Raw genomic sequence first — 17,492 nt, forward strand, 5'->3', positions numbered from 1 at the left:
TGGAGGGCGGGCTCTCCGGGATTCCTGCCCTGGGCTGGGCACCCTCGGGCGCGGCCTCCTTGGGGTGAAAGCCCCTGGGGGCGGGGGGGGGGCGGTTCCGCCCCGGCCCGGCAGGGAGGCGCCAGAGGTGGGGATTGTTGTCACGTGACCGCGCCGGGATGGCGGCGCCCTGGCCCGGCCTATCGCCGCCCTCGGTCGGGTGACGGAGGCGGCGGCGGCGGCGGCCGGAGGCGGCTCCGGGGCGCGGGGTCCTGGACTCGCCCGCGATGCTGAGGAACGGAGCGGCCCAGGCCTCCGGCAGCCCCGCGGCCGCCCCGCGGCCCGTCCGCGTGTGGTGCGACGGATGGTGAGCGGCGCCCCGTGAGCTGGAGACGGCGCCGCGGCCCGGGCTCCCCGGCCGGGCCTGGACCCGCCGCCGCCGCCGCCTCAGCGGGGCCGGCCCGGAGCTCCTGAGGGCCCGGCCGCTCCGCCCCCCTGAGGAGCTGCAGCTCGGGGCGGGCGGCGGAGACGCGACCCGCGCTGCGGGCAGGGGCGGGCCCTGGCCCGGGGCGACGGGAATCGGCCTGTCTCGGGGCGGGGGGCGGCGGCCCCAGGGGTGCGCTGCGACTGGAACGACCTGGGCATCAGATGCGGGGCTGGGGGTGGCTGTCGCCTCTGCAGGACATGGTCTCCGAGGAAGAGCTGGCATCGGGTGGGTAGGGGCAGCCCTGCAGTCATCCCAGCTCTTGGCTGGACTGTGTTTGCTGGTTGTCAAGCAGGGGTGCCCCTTTGGGGTGATGTCAGGGGAGACCAGGACCAGTCTTTTTCAGAATCTTGTCTCTGACAGTAGCCCTACCAGGTGCTCCAAAGGGAGGTGCAGGAATCCATCTCGCAGACAGTTATGAAATAATCTGCTTATAAATTAGGAAGAAATTTCCCCATCAGATGATTTATACCCCAAAGCAGGAGAGTTTATGTCCTTTCTGTATGTATTTAAAGAAAGAGAGACCATAAAACAAGTTATCCTGAGTAATATAACTGGGTGTTTTTGTTAGCCTGTTGCACTCCCTGTCCTGCGTCATTCAGAAGGACTTTGGAACTTAAACTCTTCTGTAAACATCCATCTTCTTGTCAAGGCGATTGTGCAAAGGTTTTGTGTGCTCACCTGAGTTACTCCTTGAATTTCTGGGGTGTGTGTTTAATGGCCCTTGTTTTTAAATGGGCAGGTAGAGCATAGGCAGTTGTTGGATGCAGCACAAATGCATTCCTGTAAGCAGTGACATGAATGTGTGAGCTGGCTAGAATGACCTGGTTTCTGCATGCCATTCTTATCTTTTCTCTTAACCTTCCTTAGTTGTGGAGTTTGATCAGTCCTCTGTGCAGCATTGCTGGGTTTGTGGGTTACTGTGTTCTGGAACCTTCACTTTGAGAATTGCCTCTCTATATCCCCATTTCTCCAGTGCTAGAGAGTTTCAGGAGTCCTCTACCAAGATGTGCTCATAAGAGCTGCATATGTGTCTTCACATGCATCCAAACAGTTGGGTCTGACCATAGAAATGGAATACCATCCCAACATTCCTTCTCTTCTGCAGGGAGCTGTTGATGAAGCTTTGTGCTAGTCTGGAGAACTTTGTTTAGCTTTTTGGCCAGACTTTTATTAGCTGATTTTACTAGTTGTTTTGATAAGAGGTAGCAACCAATGGACCTACTCAGGAATATAAGACATGGTCTCTACTTCAAAGAGTCATTATCTAAAATGACCATTCACCTTCACAGGGGAAGGGAGGGGAGAGGGATACATCTTTTAAACATGATTATAATAATGAATGAATGAATAAATAAATTCTCATTAACTAAATGTGCCTTCCTTTTAACTTGTCTTTGATTTGGCTAATTACTTGTAGTGACTGTAGAAGCAATGGACCTGGAGGAGGGATTTGAAAGAGAAGAGAGTAGGGGTCTTGCAGATGGATTTGGGAAGGGTGTATCCTGGGTGGAGGGGGCAGCATGGACTTCAAGTGTGGGAGAAGCAGACATTGGCAGATTGGAGGATGGGTGTGGGGGTGACATGCTGTTAAGTGAGGAGAGAGTCATGAAAGGTCTTGAAGGCTAGTTGTGGTAGGATCCTGGGCCATTAAAGCATTCTTGGGCAGGGTGGATTGATTTAAACAAGCAGGAAACCTTGATTTAAATCACCAATTGTAATTGTTTGCATTTGTACTACTTAGTTATTTTCCTAATCAAGGTTGATTATCATTGGTTGATAACCATTAAAACATGTTGATTTGTGCTAACCCAGAAGATACATTGTATCTATATACATTACTTATAGCAGCGGTTTTCAACCTTTTTTTTTCATTTGTGGACCCTCAAAAAATTTCAAATGGAGGAGTGGACCTCTTTGGAAATCTTTACATAGTCTGCTGACCCCAGGTTGAAAACCACTGGCTTAGATCAATTCTGTAGTTTAACTTCTTTGCATGCAATTTGTGTGAAGCTGTATTTGGATAGAAACTCAAACTCAATTAAACATTAAACTCGGTTTACGCCCAGCGCGGTAAAAAATCCACCCCCCGAGGGGCGCAGCTCCCAGCGCTGCTGCACTGTCTACACTGGTGCTTTACAGCGCTGAAGCTTGCTGCGCTCAGAGCGGTGTTTTTTCACACCTCTGAGCGAGAAAGTTGCAGCGCTGTAAATTTCCGGTGTAGACAAGCCCTAAGAAACCCCTGCCCACACTGCCTTCCCCCCTGCACTTCCTTTCTTTCCTCCTACAACTAGACCTGAAGAAGAGCTCCATGTAAGCTCAAAAGCTTCTCTCACAAACAGAGGTTGGTGCAATAAAAGATATGACCTCACCCACCATGTCCTTGAGGCTTCAGTGTGCCACCAGCTCCTATGAAATTCTTTTCAGTTGTGGGACATGATAAAATGAGGGAAGGGTCTAAGTCCTCCTTGTCTTGCTTTGATCTTTGGGCACCCAAGCTCTTTATAGAAACACCTTATTTTACCCCAGGGAGTGTGGGAGGGAGGAAATTACTTCTGGATCTCCTCCGAGGTGTCACCAGGGTAACAGGATTCTTCAGTCATGTGGGGAGCAGAGCTGGCTGATGGAACGTAGCCTCTGGTAACATTGGCACTGATTTGCCCTTCGTGTGGTGGAGACACTGTGTGCTCCCTTAATAGCCCTGTTCCTCCAACCAGTTTACTGCAGAGTGATAATATAGCTTTCTGGTCTAGATCAGCTGCATAAAAGTGACTACCAGAGGTTCAGCTGCTTTAACCCTTTGAATCTTTTTTGTGGGGAAGGAGTGAGTGGAAGAGGGTCTTTGATTGCACTGCAGAAGGAGGATCAAATCTCATTGTTATGCAGCTGAGCCCTCTTAATTGTACACTAGGCCTAACACTGGCCTTTTTTCTTTCTAGCTATGATATGGTGCATTATGGCCACTCGAATCAGCTGCGCCAGGCTCGGGCCATGGGAGACTATCTCATTGTGGGAATCCACACGGATGGTAAGAGGCCTTCTCAGTCCTTCATCTCCTGCTGCTGCTGCTGCTAGCGTCAGCCAACAAAATCAGCACTGAGGATGGTGAGCCTGATGCAGAACAAATTCCCAGTTAAAGCTCCTCTAGCAGTAACAGAGCCATCAAAGGAGGGGTATCTCTGGCTAGTCTGAGTGGGATTGTTCTCTTCTTAGTTACCCTTTTGCTTACTGGTAGATAATGTAGATGGGAGATAATTGTCACGCTCTACTCGGCACAGGTGAGGCCTCAGCTGGAGTACTGTGTCCAGTTCTGAATGCCACGCTTTAGGAAAGATGTGGACAAATTGGAGAGAGTCCAGAGGAGGGCAACAGCAATGCTCTCCTAACCTATGAGGAAAATTAAAAAAAAACCACCTCAGTATGTTTAGTCTGGAGAAAAGATGATTGAGGGGGAACCTGATAAGTCTTCATATATGTTAAGGTCTGTTATAAAGAGTACTGTAATCAGCTGTTCTCCTTGTCCAGTGAAGGTAGAACAAGAAGTAATGGACTTAATCTGCAACAAGGGAGATTTAGGCTAATATTAGGGAGAAACTTTCTAACTATAAGGATAGTTAAGCTCTGGAATAGGCTCCCAAGGGGGACTGTGGAATCGCCATCATTGTAGGTTTTTAAGAACAGGTTGGACAAACATCTGTCAGGGATGGCCTAGGTTTACTTGGTCCTGCCTCCATGTGGGGGTCTGCACTTGCTGACTTCTTGAAATCCCTTCCAGCCTTATATTTCTATGATTGACTTCAGAGTCTAGAGCACATGGGATTCTTTCTAGGGTCTGGCCTATATTAGAAAACTTGCACCAGTGTAGGTTATAACAACACCTATCTCTTATCATAGAATTGTAGAATATCAGGGTTGGAAGGGACCTCAGGAGGTCATCTAGTCCAACCCCCTGCTTAAAGCGGGACCAACCCCCAATTTTTGGCCCACATCCCTAAATGGCCACTTCAAGGACTGAACTCACAACCCTGGGTTTAGCAGGCCAATGCTCAAACCACTGAGCTATCCTTCCCCCTTATGTAGTGCTTTTCTTCTTTAGATCTTGAAGCACTTTACAAAGGAGGGCACTTTATCTGCACTTTACAGATAGGAAAACTGAGGCACAGGAAGGGACTTCCCCAAGGTCACCATTAGGCCAGTGACAGAGCAGGAGTAGAGCCTAGGTCTCCTGAGTCCCAATGCTGGGATCTATCCATTGGTCACACTGCCCCCTTTAAACAATTAAAAGTCGTCTAGTCACACGGGTGCAAACCGTCAGCAGAGATACCCTTAAACCAGTTTACTGTACTCCAATAAGTTATTTTAAGCACAGCCTAACTGGTGTACGTGTGTCTATTTGGGATTTGCACCTGTGTGTTCAGATAGATTTTAAATTGATTTCATTACAGTGGCACACGTTTTCCACTATAGACCAGGCCTTGTCTAGGAGTGAGGATCATTCTTGAACCTCTGTGACTGGTATTTGGATTTCCCCAAAACCTTAGTAACTGTCTGTAGGGTGTCTGCCATTCCTGGACTCTAGAGAAATTCATGTGCAGTGAGTTGGTGCCCAAGCCGCATCTCGGAGTGAATCTAATGGGTACAAAGGGAATTCCCTTCCATGGGCTGCCGGGGAGCCAGACCCACTCACTTTCTAGCTGCTGAGAACTGCAGGGTAAGAGCAGGTTGCATTTGAGGCCTCAGATTGGATTTTGGGATGGGATCTTGTTACACACCTACAAAATGGGTCTAAGGTAAAATATATTCAGGCCTGTTATGGAGTCAGACCTCACTCCCACCCTCTAGTCCCTTTTGGGCTGAGCTCCCATACACCAGGCTGTGGTTCTGTGGGCTATCCCCATAATGGAGCCCCCTGGGAACTGAGGCTCCTGAGGGGACTCTTAGGGAATTGGTGGAATTGCCTCTATAGCAGCACTGTGTGTGTGTCTGTAACTGGCTTTGTTTTCTTTGTTATCCAGAGGAGATTGCCAAGCACAAGGGACCACCTGTCTTTACCCAGGAGGAGAGGTACAAAATGGTGCAAGCTATCAAGTGGGTGGATGAGATTGCTCCAAGAGCTCCCTACGTATCCACGCTGGAAACCCTGGACAAGTATAACTGTGACTTCTGTGTGCACGGCAGTAAGTGTTCTGGCTGCTCTGTCAGGGTTGGGTGCTCTGTATAGCTAAGGGGCCAAGTGCAGGGAAGGGCAGGTGGGTTCAGCTCTAGTTCTGCTGCGCTCATTCCCTCTGTCAGATCATTCACTGCTTCTGTGTGAACCCACCCCACCCTCGATGCTATGGCTTCTCCAAGGCACAGTGATGTCAAAGGGGAATATGAAATAACTGAGTTTAACTGGAAATGTGACAGAACAGCAGCAACTCCGGTGTCTCTGCTAGAGATTCAGGGCTTTTCCCTGGCACCAGGGGTCTTTGTTCCTTGCAGTACAGCCTTGTATTCCACCATGTAACAAGGGGAGGATATGGAACTGCTTCATACTAGGGAAGGGGGAGATTTTGAGACATTCTGCTACGCAGGGTCTCCCAGCTCACAGGCCTGCTTGGGACGTAGGCAGGAGCACTGTGGCTGCAGGGGGTTGTGATCACTGCTTCCAGAGCCATGATCAGAAACTACAGAACCCCAGGGTTGGAACCCATTCACTTCCCTGTTCTGTGGGACCTGCACTTTCTGGGTGGGGTGGCCTCTTTTGCTGGAGGACTCGGAAAGAAGCAGGACGGGAATTCTGAGATGACTGAGAGGAACCTCCCCTGGAATTTTACCTCTGTATATGGTATTGGGGAGACTGCTTCTGGAATACTGCGTAGAGGTTTGATGTGCACATTTTTAAAAGGATGTTGAAAAAAAATGAAGAGGGTGCAGCAAAAAGCCACAGAGAGGATTTGAAGACTGTAACAATGCCTTAGGAAATATTTTTGCTGCAGAGGGTTACTTATGTGATTAGGCTAGCCTAACCCAGGTGCCATGTGTGACTTGTCTGTCCTTCTAGGCACATGGGAGAGTGTAGGGAGCAATGCCTGAGTTAACTCTGCAGTGAAGATTCCTTACAGGCAGAGACTTACAGAGCTCAATCTGTTCAGCTTCTCAAAAAGAAGATCAAGAGGTGACTTGATCTCAGTGTATCAGTAACTTAATAGGGAGAAAATGCTAGGTACCAAAGGGCTTTTTAATCTAACAGAGACGGGCAGAACGAGAACCAGTGGCTGGCAGCTAAACCCAGACACATTCAAGTGAGAGAGAAAGCACACATTTTTGACAGTGAGGGTGATTTAACCATTGGAACAAACTACCATGGGATGTGAATTTGCAATCTGTTGATGACTTCAAATCAAGACTGGATGCCTTTCTGAAAGACATGCTTTAGGTAGACACAAGTTATTGGGCTCAGTATAGGGGTAACTGGATGAAATTCTATGGACTGTGTTATACAGAAGGTTAGACTAAATGATTTTTAGAATCTATTAATCTGCTTTCCTCCCAGGTCAGGGAAGAGTGGCAAACTCCCAACTGTTCCGTGGCATGGAAGCGGTTGGTTGTGTGTACACCATGATTTAGAGCAGAAGCATGAAGCTTTTGCTCCTGTTCTGACTTGTGTGCTGGTCACACTCAGCCATTGTGTTTCCCACTTCCCCAGCAGCTCATTCGATTTGCACAGGGCGTAGAAGGGGATGGTGCTCTAATGCTTCTGTCTCTCTGTAGATGACATCACACTAACTGTAGATGGCAAGGACACCTATGAAGAGGTGAAGGCAGCTGGGAGATACAGGTAACCCTTTGCCACTCCTGTTCTTGTCCTGTTCTAATCAGACCTGCTGGGAATTCCTGTTTAAGCCAGAGGGTGTGGAGCTCAGCTGAAATGCTGGTGTCTTCAAGCTGCATCTTCATCTTGTCTTTATTAGCTGTGGTGTGTCCCTGCTGCTTTAGTTACCCTTACTCATGTGGCCTCCAGGAGGCACTGCAGGCAACAGCTGGCTGGCCCCCCATCCTATAGATAGCACGGGGCTGTTCCTGTCACCAGGGAGCTGTAAGGCATGTGGCACTGAAGTCATGGACTGCAGACAGCAGTGCTGGGGAGTTGCACAAGGTGTGTCTTCACAGGAGCTGCACACGCTGAGTGGTGAGCAAAGGGAGCAGGGAGGTGCAGACACTCAGATAGGCAAATGTTCCTTTCCATGTGACATGCTACATGGGGGAAAGGGCCTCTCCCACCCTCAGCCCCTGGTTTGGCAAGTTTCGTTCATGTTCCTGCAGATTGAGGGGACCGCTGCTTCTACATCCTTTGGTTATCCTTGGTTTGTTTTCTTGCAGGGAATGTAATCGCACCCAGGGAGTGTCCACTACTGATCTGGTTGGTCGCATGTTGCTCATGACCAAGGCTCACCACAGCAACATAGTGAGTCAGACAGCTTGGGGTTGGGGCATTTCCCAGCATCTTTGCTTAGCCAATTCCTCATGAGTCACCTTTCTCCTGAATGGCAGAGCTGAGCTCCTGGGTCTGTTGTACAGAATGTTGATGGGTTTTGCAAGATACAAGTGGGCAGGGCTGGCTGAATCCCCTGCTTATCTTTGCTCAGACCTCCGTGAAGTAGGGCCACCTGAGAGGGTAGCAGCTGACGCTCTGTTTTGGTCTGCAGGGGACTCCAGGCTTGGTCCCTCAGCACCAAGAGGCAGCATGGAGGGGAACACACGCCTCTTTCCAGTGACCTCTTTGAGTGAATGACAATCTCTGCAGAGACACCATCCTATTCTTGGCTGTAGAACAGGATGCTCTGGAGATTCCAGGAGGAAACTGCCCCTTTGGAGCCTATGGTTATTGCTGGGTGTTGCCATGTATGGGCAAGTTCAGGGTCAGATGCTGAGCCAAGCTCTCTCTGGCTTTTGAGCCAGGTCACAAGGTTTGAGTATTAAATGCTGATAAATCAATTTATGCAGGATTGGCATCTGGTGTCTAGGCTCCCCTATGCTTTTGCTAGCAGGAGCTTGTTTTGGGCTGAGAGATCCACTTCAGAATCAGCATTCTGAGTCTCCTCTTCCTCTGTGCAGGATGAAGACCTGGATTACCGGAAGCACAAGGATAACTTTGGGAAGGTGAGTGTGTGGGTTCCAGGCAGTGGGGAGCCAGCACTTGGTGGTGGCACATGTGGACCAGTTAAGGAGGATTCTACATGTGCTTTACAGTCTGCAGTATAAGGTGGTCTTTCTGCCCAGTGATGATCAAAGCAAACCCCCTGCCAGGCTTATAAAATCTCTGCAGTAGCCTCTGGAGTGGGCCTAGGAAGCTGGGCGGACTGAGCTGTGATTGTAAACACAGCAGAGGTCTGCAGTACTCATTGAGCACCTTGCTGCATCTCTTTCCTGCTCATAAATTTCATTTTTGCCACCTTTCCATGGTTCCCAGGACCTTTCTCTTGAGCTGTGTTCCCACCAAGGACACACACTGCTAAATGATGTTCCTTTTAAACTAAGTTTGCCCAGAAGAGATTGGGTGTGAGGCATGCTATACTTAAGTGCACAAATTCAATTTCGTCCTTTATTGGTGCACCCAGATTACATGTACAATCATAGTGACTTTTGTACTCAGTTCAGAAAAACAGGGACCCACAAGTCCAACCTTCAATCAGCAAAATGCTCCTGACGCTACAGCTATATTCAGCCTGTCACACTGACATTTCTCTGGCTATTTCTGATGAAGAAACTGGTCCGGCCCCCTGGGTTTGTGAAAATGTGGGGTATGTTATCAGACCCCCACATTCCTGGCTCTGCAGCTGGAACATTGCCCAGAAGAACTTGCTCCCATGCTCTGGATTTTACCTTGTCCATCTTCTGGATAGACTGTTTTTTGTTGTTTTAAACTTTGTGCTCTTCCAGAGTCTTTGAGGTATCCCCTTCTTCACAACTAGTCACTGGCCGTAGGATTTGGGGGGCTTCATGCTCCCTGAAAGCATCTTGAGACATGCAGGCACCCTACTGATTCATTACATAACATCCCTTCTGGGGGGAATGTTGTCCCTGGGGAACGTCCCTATTCTTAGCTGAGTTCTCTTCATACTTTTGGCATCGGGTTTCCAAAGTAAATGCAAAGGAGCTGGTGATTAAATCTACTGCTGTTTCACAGTCCTGCCACACAGCGGGGCTAAAACCCTGTCCTCCTGAATTGTGCTCACATTGGACTTGGTGAGCCGCAGGACATTTTGCTGTTTGGTTTATTGGTTTTGGATGCTCTCATTTTAATAATTGATTTAAAATCCTGTCTTGCCTGATGAAAGAGTGGGTGAGTGGGGGGCTTTGTGGTAGGCGGGGCTAGGGCAAGCCCTGTTCCGTTTCATAGCATCATAGGACTGGAAGGGACCTTGAGAGGTCATCGAGTCCAGTCCCCTGCCTCATGGCAGGACTAAGTATTATTTAGACCATCCCTGACAGGTGTTTGTCTAACCTGCTCTTAAAAATCTCCAGTGATGGAGATTCCTCATCCTCCCTAGGCAATTTATTCCAGTGCTTAACCGCCCTGACAGGAAGTTTTCTCTAATGTCCAACCTAAACCTCCCTTGCAGCAATTTAAGCCCATTGCTTCTTGTTCTATCCTCAGAGGTTAAGAAAAACAATTTTTCTCCCTCCTCCTTGTAACAGGCTTTACATATTTGAAAACTGTTATCATGTCCCCCCTCAGTCTTCTCTTTTCCAGACTGAACAAATCCAGTTTTTTCAACCTTCCCTCATAGGTCATGTTTTCTAGACCTTTAATCATTTTTGTCTCTCTTCTCTGGACTTTCTCCAATTTGTCTACATCCTGAAAAGTGGCACCCAGAATTGGACAGAGTACTCCAGTTGGGGCCAAATCAGTGCGGAGCAGAACGGAAGAATTACTTCTCGTTTCTTGCTTACAATATTCCTGCTAATGCACCCCAAAATGATGTTTGCTTTTTTTGAAACAGTGTCACGCTGCTGACTCATAGTTAGCTTGTGATCCACTGTGACCCCCAGATCCCTTTCCACAGTACTCCTTCCTAGGCAGTGATTTCCCATTTTGTATGTGTGCAACTGATTGTTCCTTCCCAAGTGGAGTTCTTTGCCTTTTTTCTTATTGAATTTCATCCTTTTTACTTCAGACCATTTCTCCAGTTTGTCCAGATCATTTTGAATTTTAATCCTATCCTCCAAAACACTTGCAACCCTTCCCAGCTTGGTTTATCTTTGCCTGCTAAATTAATATACCAGGCTTAGGCTGCCCTGTTGCTCTTTCTCCTCCCCCTGTTTTCTTTCCAGCATCTCCTTATGAGGCTCTTGGTGGAGCTCAAAGACTAGCTAGCAGAGATGAGTCAGAAGTGCCGTTGTGTGACTATGGGGAGGTGGTCACGCCTGAATACTGAATCCCAGGAACTAAGCAATGCAAGCTACTGCTAGCCAGGTTTCCTGCTTGGCTTTTTACTAGCATCTTCCTCCTACAGCCCTACCCTTCAGCTGTCTCTTGGGCTACTTATGTGATACCCATATCCCATTTGAACCTGCTTTGTGCTATTGGGACTGAAACATTGTTGTCCTTTGCTTAGGGCCCTAAAGGTCACAGCCCCTGGACTGGAGTCTCTCAGTTCCTGCAGACATCCCAAAAGATCATCCAATTTGCATCTGGGAAGGAGCCGCAGCCAGGAGACACCATCATCTATGTGGCTGGAGCCTTTGACCTGTTCCGTATCCTTAGAGATTCTGCTGCCTAGACAGGAATGGGTAGGGAAGGCTGTGATCTCCGTCTCTCTTACATTTGTCCACTGAAGCAGAGGATTAGGACTGTGCACTGCCTCTTCCTTTTCTCTCTGGAGAGAAGGAGGGGAAGGAACAGTGCTCTTCAACTGATGGCTTTTTGTCCTGTCACAGGGAAATGGGCTTGAGAAAACAGCTGCAGCTCCATTTAAGTGATGGATTTACAGCTAACAGGGCTTGAGGAGTGAAGATGGTTGGACCTTCCGAGATCTCCTTTATTCCCCTCTTAAAAGCCACCTGTCACAGTGACCAAGTGAAACTGTTCAGGGAGTGCTGAATGCAGCATGCAGTAGGGTCAGCCAATGTGGATCAGCCTGTGAGAATATTTTTCTTTCCCTGTTTGTCCCAGTCTCCAGGGCTGGGCCAGTCTCCACAGAGCTCCTAAAGCCGTTAGAAATTTTTGGAAGAGGCTGAATAAATCAGATTAACACAATTAATGGCTGGGAAGGTGTTTGGGTTGGTGCCTAGAGTTCATGGGATGGGGAAAGAGGGCAGATGCCAATGGCACAAGGGCAGCAAATAACAAAAATAAAAAAAATCTCATACTGCAGCTTCTTAGCATCACTCTCCTCCTGTGCCACCCCCGCCCCCCCCCAAGCTGTGATGCTGGTCCCACATCCTTAACAGAAGCCATAGACATTGGGCACGTGGATTTCCTGGAGAAGGTACACCTGCTGGCCGAGAGACCCTACATCATTGTTGGGCTGCACTTTGATCAGGTCAGTATGGAGTGCTGCTTAAAGTCCTGGCAGAGAGCTGTCCTGGTGGCCAGGTCCTCTGTGTGGGCTCAGAGCAGTAGGGATGCCTGTTTCATCCTTGCTGGGGGCCATGCACTCTGAGCCAGACAGATTGTTGTCTGGAAGCCCTCAGGAGAGAGTCACAGTCCTGCACAGTGGGAGAATGCATTTCATGTAGGGAGGGACAGAGGGAAATGGTGGAGGGGTCATCTCTTGCCCTAATGGTAACTGCTGTGCTTTGCCCGTAGGAAGTGAATCGCTACAAAGGGAAGAACTATCCCATCATGAACATCCACGAGAGAACTCTTAGCGTCCTGGCATGCAGAGTGAGTGCCTGGCTAGAGTTCTGCTTCTTGAATTAAACACTGCTGTCCTGTTCTACAGCCAAAGTGCCTTGGGCTAGGGTTGGTAAATTGACTAATATTGTTGATGTCAAACATGGTAAGATGTTTTAAAGCACTGATTTATTAGAACAATAACAAAAGAGTAAGACTTTATGGCCTCCAATAGGCTTAGCTTTAGACAGATGCATATGCCTAATTACAAAAATCAAGTTACCTAAGTTATTTTGACTCAGAAAAACATGAAATACAATGGTATGAAGCTGTTAAAAATGAAAGCATGGCACCACGATGCAATCAAAATAGGAGGGCTCTGCTCCCATCAGGGTATTCCTGCTGGAATATTTGACTGTATTGAAACATGGTCAAATAATAGGTAGTAACTGACCAGTCAGGTGACTTAAACTGACCGGCTTGCTAAGCCTATGTTGGACTACCTTCTCATAAGATGCCTGATGAGCTAAGTAGGGGCAGGCTCGGTCAGTGCCAGACCACTTGAACATCTAAGTGTTGTGGAAGCCGGTGTTGGCATTCAGGTAGTTGGCACAAGTTCTGTCAAGGCACTATTGAATCAGTTTCAGAGTAGCAGCCGTGTTAGTCTGTATTCGCAAAAAGAAAAGGAGGACTTGTGGCACCTTAGAGACTAACCAATTTATTTGAGCATGAGCTTTTGTGAGCTACAGCTCACTTCATCGGATGCAGTGAGCTGTAGCTCACGAAAGCTTATGCTCAAATAAATTGGTTAGTCTCTAAGGTGCCACAAGTCCTCCTTTTCTTTTTACTGAATCAGTGCTTCAGCTTAATGCTATAAAGATAAAACCAAGGCTACGATCAGTTATCATTAAAGATCCCATGGCGAAGAGTCGGGATGTTAACCGCAGTGTCCTAGACACGCGTCGTTGTGCACTGTAGAAAGGTTGCTGTATACTTTCGAAGCAGTGCTGCACTTTGCACTGGTTGAAAGGATTCCTGTAGCACTCTAGGAATCTCTGATTAAAGGAGCTCCAGAAATACTTTTCTTTGGGTCATTCAGCTGTGGGTGTGCTGTGTGCATACAACCAGAATTAATGTAGAGAACATGTTTATTTGCTCTTAGCTTCGATCCTTTAACGCTTAGTTCATATAGCACAAGCAGGGCGCAGTTCTCCAGCAGCAAGAAGCTGAAGTACTATCCTCCTATCAGGTTCCTGGTGTCAGCCACTGTGGTGCAAACTCATTGCATATTGGCTTCACCACTAGCCTATTGCTACCTGGAGAACTATAGCGAGGCTCAGGCTCTTTAGAGGAGAGAAGGATCTTGTATTGTGTTCACTGGCTGTGGAGCCCTCTTTCCAAATACTGCAGTTCCCCTATTCAGATCCCCAAACACACACAACTGAGCAGCTGGACTGCTATTGGGGGATGGGCCAGACTCTGCTTTCTTGGGTCTGGAATCATGCTTGGCTTCTCCTTCTTCAGTATGTGTCCGAGGTGGTGATTGGTGCCCCGTATGCAGTTACTGCCGATCTGCTGGATCACTTCAAGGTGAGTGCCAACTCCTGTTTCATTCTTGGCTGCGTGTGTGTGTGTGCATGTGAGGTGCTACTTGCTGGACTGTGTCTCTGCATGCTGAGGGTGGAGCAGGGTGGGCAGAGCTAAGGACTCTGTTGGCTAAGGTACGCTGTGGCATTGGGAAGCACTTAGGTGGTGGGGAGTTGGCACAACACCAACCAATGTGTAAATGTCTCCTCTCGTGACTCTGTGGTGCTTTTGTCAACCTTTATGGGGTGAGCTGTTGGCTTTGGTGCTTTGCCAGGCTGCCCCTGCAGTGGGCATAGAGTTTGGGGCAAGTCCCCATCTGGTTCCAGTAGTGCTGACATGGAGAAGTGGCGCTTTCAGAAAAGAATTTATATAGTGACCATGTGCTCATCTCTCCAGGTGGAACTTGTGTGTCATGGGCTGACAGAGGTGGTGCCAGATAAGGATGGTTCCGATCCATACCAGGTGAGCCTCCAGAAGCTGCCACTGACCCCATTTATGCTGAATATGGCATGGCTCCAGTGATACTCCACAGCTGAGTGTGCAGGCTGCATTGTGCATCACCCAAACAAGTTCCTGGCAGGAGACTCTGGCTTCTGTCCTCCCCTGACGTAGCTGTAGCATCAGAACCGGCAGAACACCCAGAATGGTTCCTTTCCATTAGTCATTGTTTTGTTCTGACTTTTTTTGTTGCCTTTATGGTAGAGTAGAAAATCCTCTAATCTCAGCTCTGCTACGCCAGCCTTGGGCAGCCAACCTGTGGAGGGCCCAGCTCACTTTCTGCCTTTTCACCCATGCAGCTTGTGGGCTTTCAGCAGAGATTTTCTTTGCTTCCTAAGAGAGGATTCTACATCTTGTGCCAAGCTAGGGGCCCTCAGGACCTGCCTTGGATTCTGCTCATTGTTCAGTCACTGGGCTTTAAATCCAAAGACCTTGATGTTCTTCCCATCTTAGCCTGCTGTGTTTGTTTGCAGGAGCCCAAGAGACGTGGCATTTTCCAGCTGGTGGACAGTGGCAGCAACCTCACTACAGACCTGATTGTGCAAAGAATCATTAAGAACAGGTTGGCACCTCCAGGTTCTTTTGCTCACGTTTAGCCCTGGATTGATCCCATAACCAGCATTAGGACAAACCGTAGTGAACAGACAGGAGGAGGAAGGTTTTGTGGTTAAAGCACAGAACTGGGAGTTAGGAGACCTGGCTTCTGTTCCCAGCTCTGCCACAGCCTTATTTTGTAACTTAGAGAAAGTCACTTAGGGCCTGATTTCTAAAACTGTACATGAAAATGAGTAGCTAGACTGTCCATTTACATGCATGCTCACTTATGTAACTCTGCAGCTGAGCACACAAATGTACATACCTTACCTCATCACTAAAATGAATGTAGTTCCTACCTCCCAGTGAGGCTTTAACTCATTCAGTCTTAAAGCACTTTAGTGCCCTCTGTTTGAGTTTCTCACAGGAGCCTGTGTTTTACTTATTTACTCTTCTTATTAAATGTGGAGAGGTAGGAATTCCCCTGCTGTGGGGAACCCATGATGCTGTCACCTCTGGCCAGTTGTTGGCATTTTCCCTTTCAAGCCTAAGCCTTTCATGTCCAAGGACCTTGGCTAGGGTCATTAGAAAATCCTAGTTTGGTACTTTTGGCAAAGTGAGCCACCTGTTTTAGGAGGGGCTAAGACTGGAATGGGGCTGAGCAGCACTGAGGCTTTGCCAGAGCTGTGTATGGATTTCAGGATCATCTTTGTGAGCAGTATCACAGACCTGGTTATTTTACCATTTCATTAGGTGTGTGTGTCCTGGATCTGCCCCTTTCCTTTGTACTGCACATGAGCATGTCTTTGGTGTATGCTGCACATCCTAGAATCTCTCAGCTTTCATGACTTGGCAGGGACAGAGGCTGGGAAGGGGAAGGGCAAACAGCTTACTGCAATCTAAGTTGTGGTGCCTTTGCCCGCACTGCGTAATGTGAACTATTTGCTCGGCTGAGTTAGGGCTGTGGCTCTGCAGGGGGCTTACAGTAAAGCTTCTGAAGTGCCAGCTGGTCAAGAGAAGGGCTGTGGGCCCCCTTATTTCAGGCTGGGCAAAGGCTGCTGGGAATATTGGTGGATGGGAGAGTGGGAATTTCATGGAATCTCCTGCTTGTTGCAGGTTGGAGTTTGAAGCCAGGAACCAGAAGAAAGAAGCAAAAGAGCTGGCTGTGCTGGAGGCCATGAAGAAAACGGAGGAAGAGGAGCATAAGAAAGGCCTGCAGGGCTAGGATGATTGAGAACAAGTGTGTGGAGGGGAGAGCCCATCAGTGTTCTCTCTTCTGGAGAAGCAAATCAAGCCTTTCTAGGGCATATCCTAGGCAAGGACAGTGCTGCTGGCCCCAACAAGGCATCTATCTTCTCGCACATTCTTCCCCCTTCAGATCCTACTGCAGGTTATGCAGAGATGACCAGCTGGGATGCTGCTTTGTAGTTTTCTCTTAATCAGCCCCAGCCACCTCCTTTCCGAGGAGGAGATTTGTTTTCCCCCTTTAAAGGAAGTTTTAATTCTAATGAATGTTTGAACATGTTGTGGTTTTACCTTCTGCCAGCTCTGGCTTCTGACACGTGGGAAGTGCTGTGCCCTCCGCAGGAGTCTGCTCCCCTTGGTGTGGGATTTTGGTTGGTTGTGCTGTTAGGAGTCTGTCTGCTTCAGATCATCCTTTCAGTTTTTCTGCTATCAACAAGAATTTTACAGACTGAAGAGTCTACTCCTGCCCAAACCCTTGATCTTGACTTCTGAGCACCTAGCATTTGTAGTGAGAGCTTGTGGGTGCTTAGCGTCTGAGAGAATGATTCAGGCCTTTACCCTGTAGCAGTGTCCCTCACTGTTGATGCAGAGCATCAGCTGCTGTCTTTGGGAGACAAACTCCAGCTAAGGTGTGTGCTGAGCTACTTGCTCTGTACATGGACAGGTGCTGGGAACAGGCCAGTCCCTTATGAAGTGCTCAGAGCTGCTTCTCCTCCTTTGGTACTGGTTCAAACACCTTGGGGAAAGGCTCTGTGGTGCCTGTGGCTGGTGCTAATGCGTTGCCAGCTTCCACACTGAGAAACAGTGGCTTGGTGACCTGGGAAAGAGCGGTGGGGTGGGGTGGGGTGGGCAGTGCAGCTAGCAGGAGCATGGGGGCAGGTCTCTGTGCCAATAGTTCCCCAAAGGGAAGCTGGGAGGCTGTGAGCTGCACTAAGCAGGTGCTTTCCCTGGGCCCCTCTTCCTACAGCAGCAAGAGTGTGGACTTTAGCCCTCCCTACACACCACACCAGGCTTTCTCCTTGCCCTTGCTGCCCGTTACAGCTGGTGGGCTGCTGTCTCCCCTGTATCCTAACCAGGGAGCGGGCCGTCCGCTTGCCCCTGCATGTGAATGGGAGCGCTGCACCATGGCTGGAGAGTAGCAGGGCGCTGGGTCTCACCTTGGGGGGGCTGCACAGTTCTTCCCACCTGGTCATTTTCTGTCTGTTGCTGTTGTACGTTTGGTGGAAGTTAATAAACTCATTGAGCTGTTTGGGTGTATGAGTGGCCCCGTGTGGGAGCAGGGCAGGGGGTAGGCTGGAACAGTGAGCCAGTGCCTGACCGGCCCGCCTAGGCCCCGGCTCCCGG

At 48.9% G+C, this 17,492-nt stretch overlaps 1 protein-coding gene across 3 annotated transcripts; it reads left to right on the plus strand.

Moving 5' to 3' along the window:
- Positions 1 to 152: 152 nt before the first annotated feature.
- On the plus strand, positions 153 to 17,397 carry PCYT2 (phosphate cytidylyltransferase 2, ethanolamine). 3 transcript variants are annotated; one of them, XM_084648333.1, is made up of 13 exons: positions 153 to 346; positions 3,403 to 3,491; positions 5,479 to 5,640; positions 7,217 to 7,283; positions 7,826 to 7,910; positions 8,561 to 8,605; positions 11,065 to 11,203; positions 11,909 to 11,991; positions 12,258 to 12,335; positions 13,809 to 13,874; positions 14,268 to 14,333; positions 14,843 to 14,931; positions 16,020 to 17,397. In XM_084648333.1, the coding sequence occupies exons 1-13, from the start codon at positions 267 to 269 to the stop codon at positions 16,126 to 16,128; spliced, it is 1,158 nt and encodes a 385-aa protein (XP_084504459.1). In that variant the 5' UTR covers positions 153 to 266; the 3' UTR covers positions 16,129 to 17,397. The 3 variants fall into 3 exon arrangements, with proteins under 3 accessions (XP_084504459.1, XP_084504461.1, XP_084504460.1); XM_084648335.1 differs by lacking the exon at positions 153 to 346 and adding an exon at positions 539 to 691; XM_084648334.1 differs by lacking the exon at positions 153 to 346 and having other exon boundaries at positions 3,435 to 3,568.
- The last annotated feature ends 95 nt before the right edge of the window (positions 17,398 to 17,492 follow it).

The sequence above is a fragment of the Lepidochelys olivacea genome, assembly GCF_965140295.1.
Source record: "Lepidochelys olivacea isolate rLepOli2 genome assembly, chromosome: 14".
NCBI lineage: Eukaryota > Metazoa > Chordata > Testudines > Cheloniidae > Lepidochelys > Lepidochelys olivacea.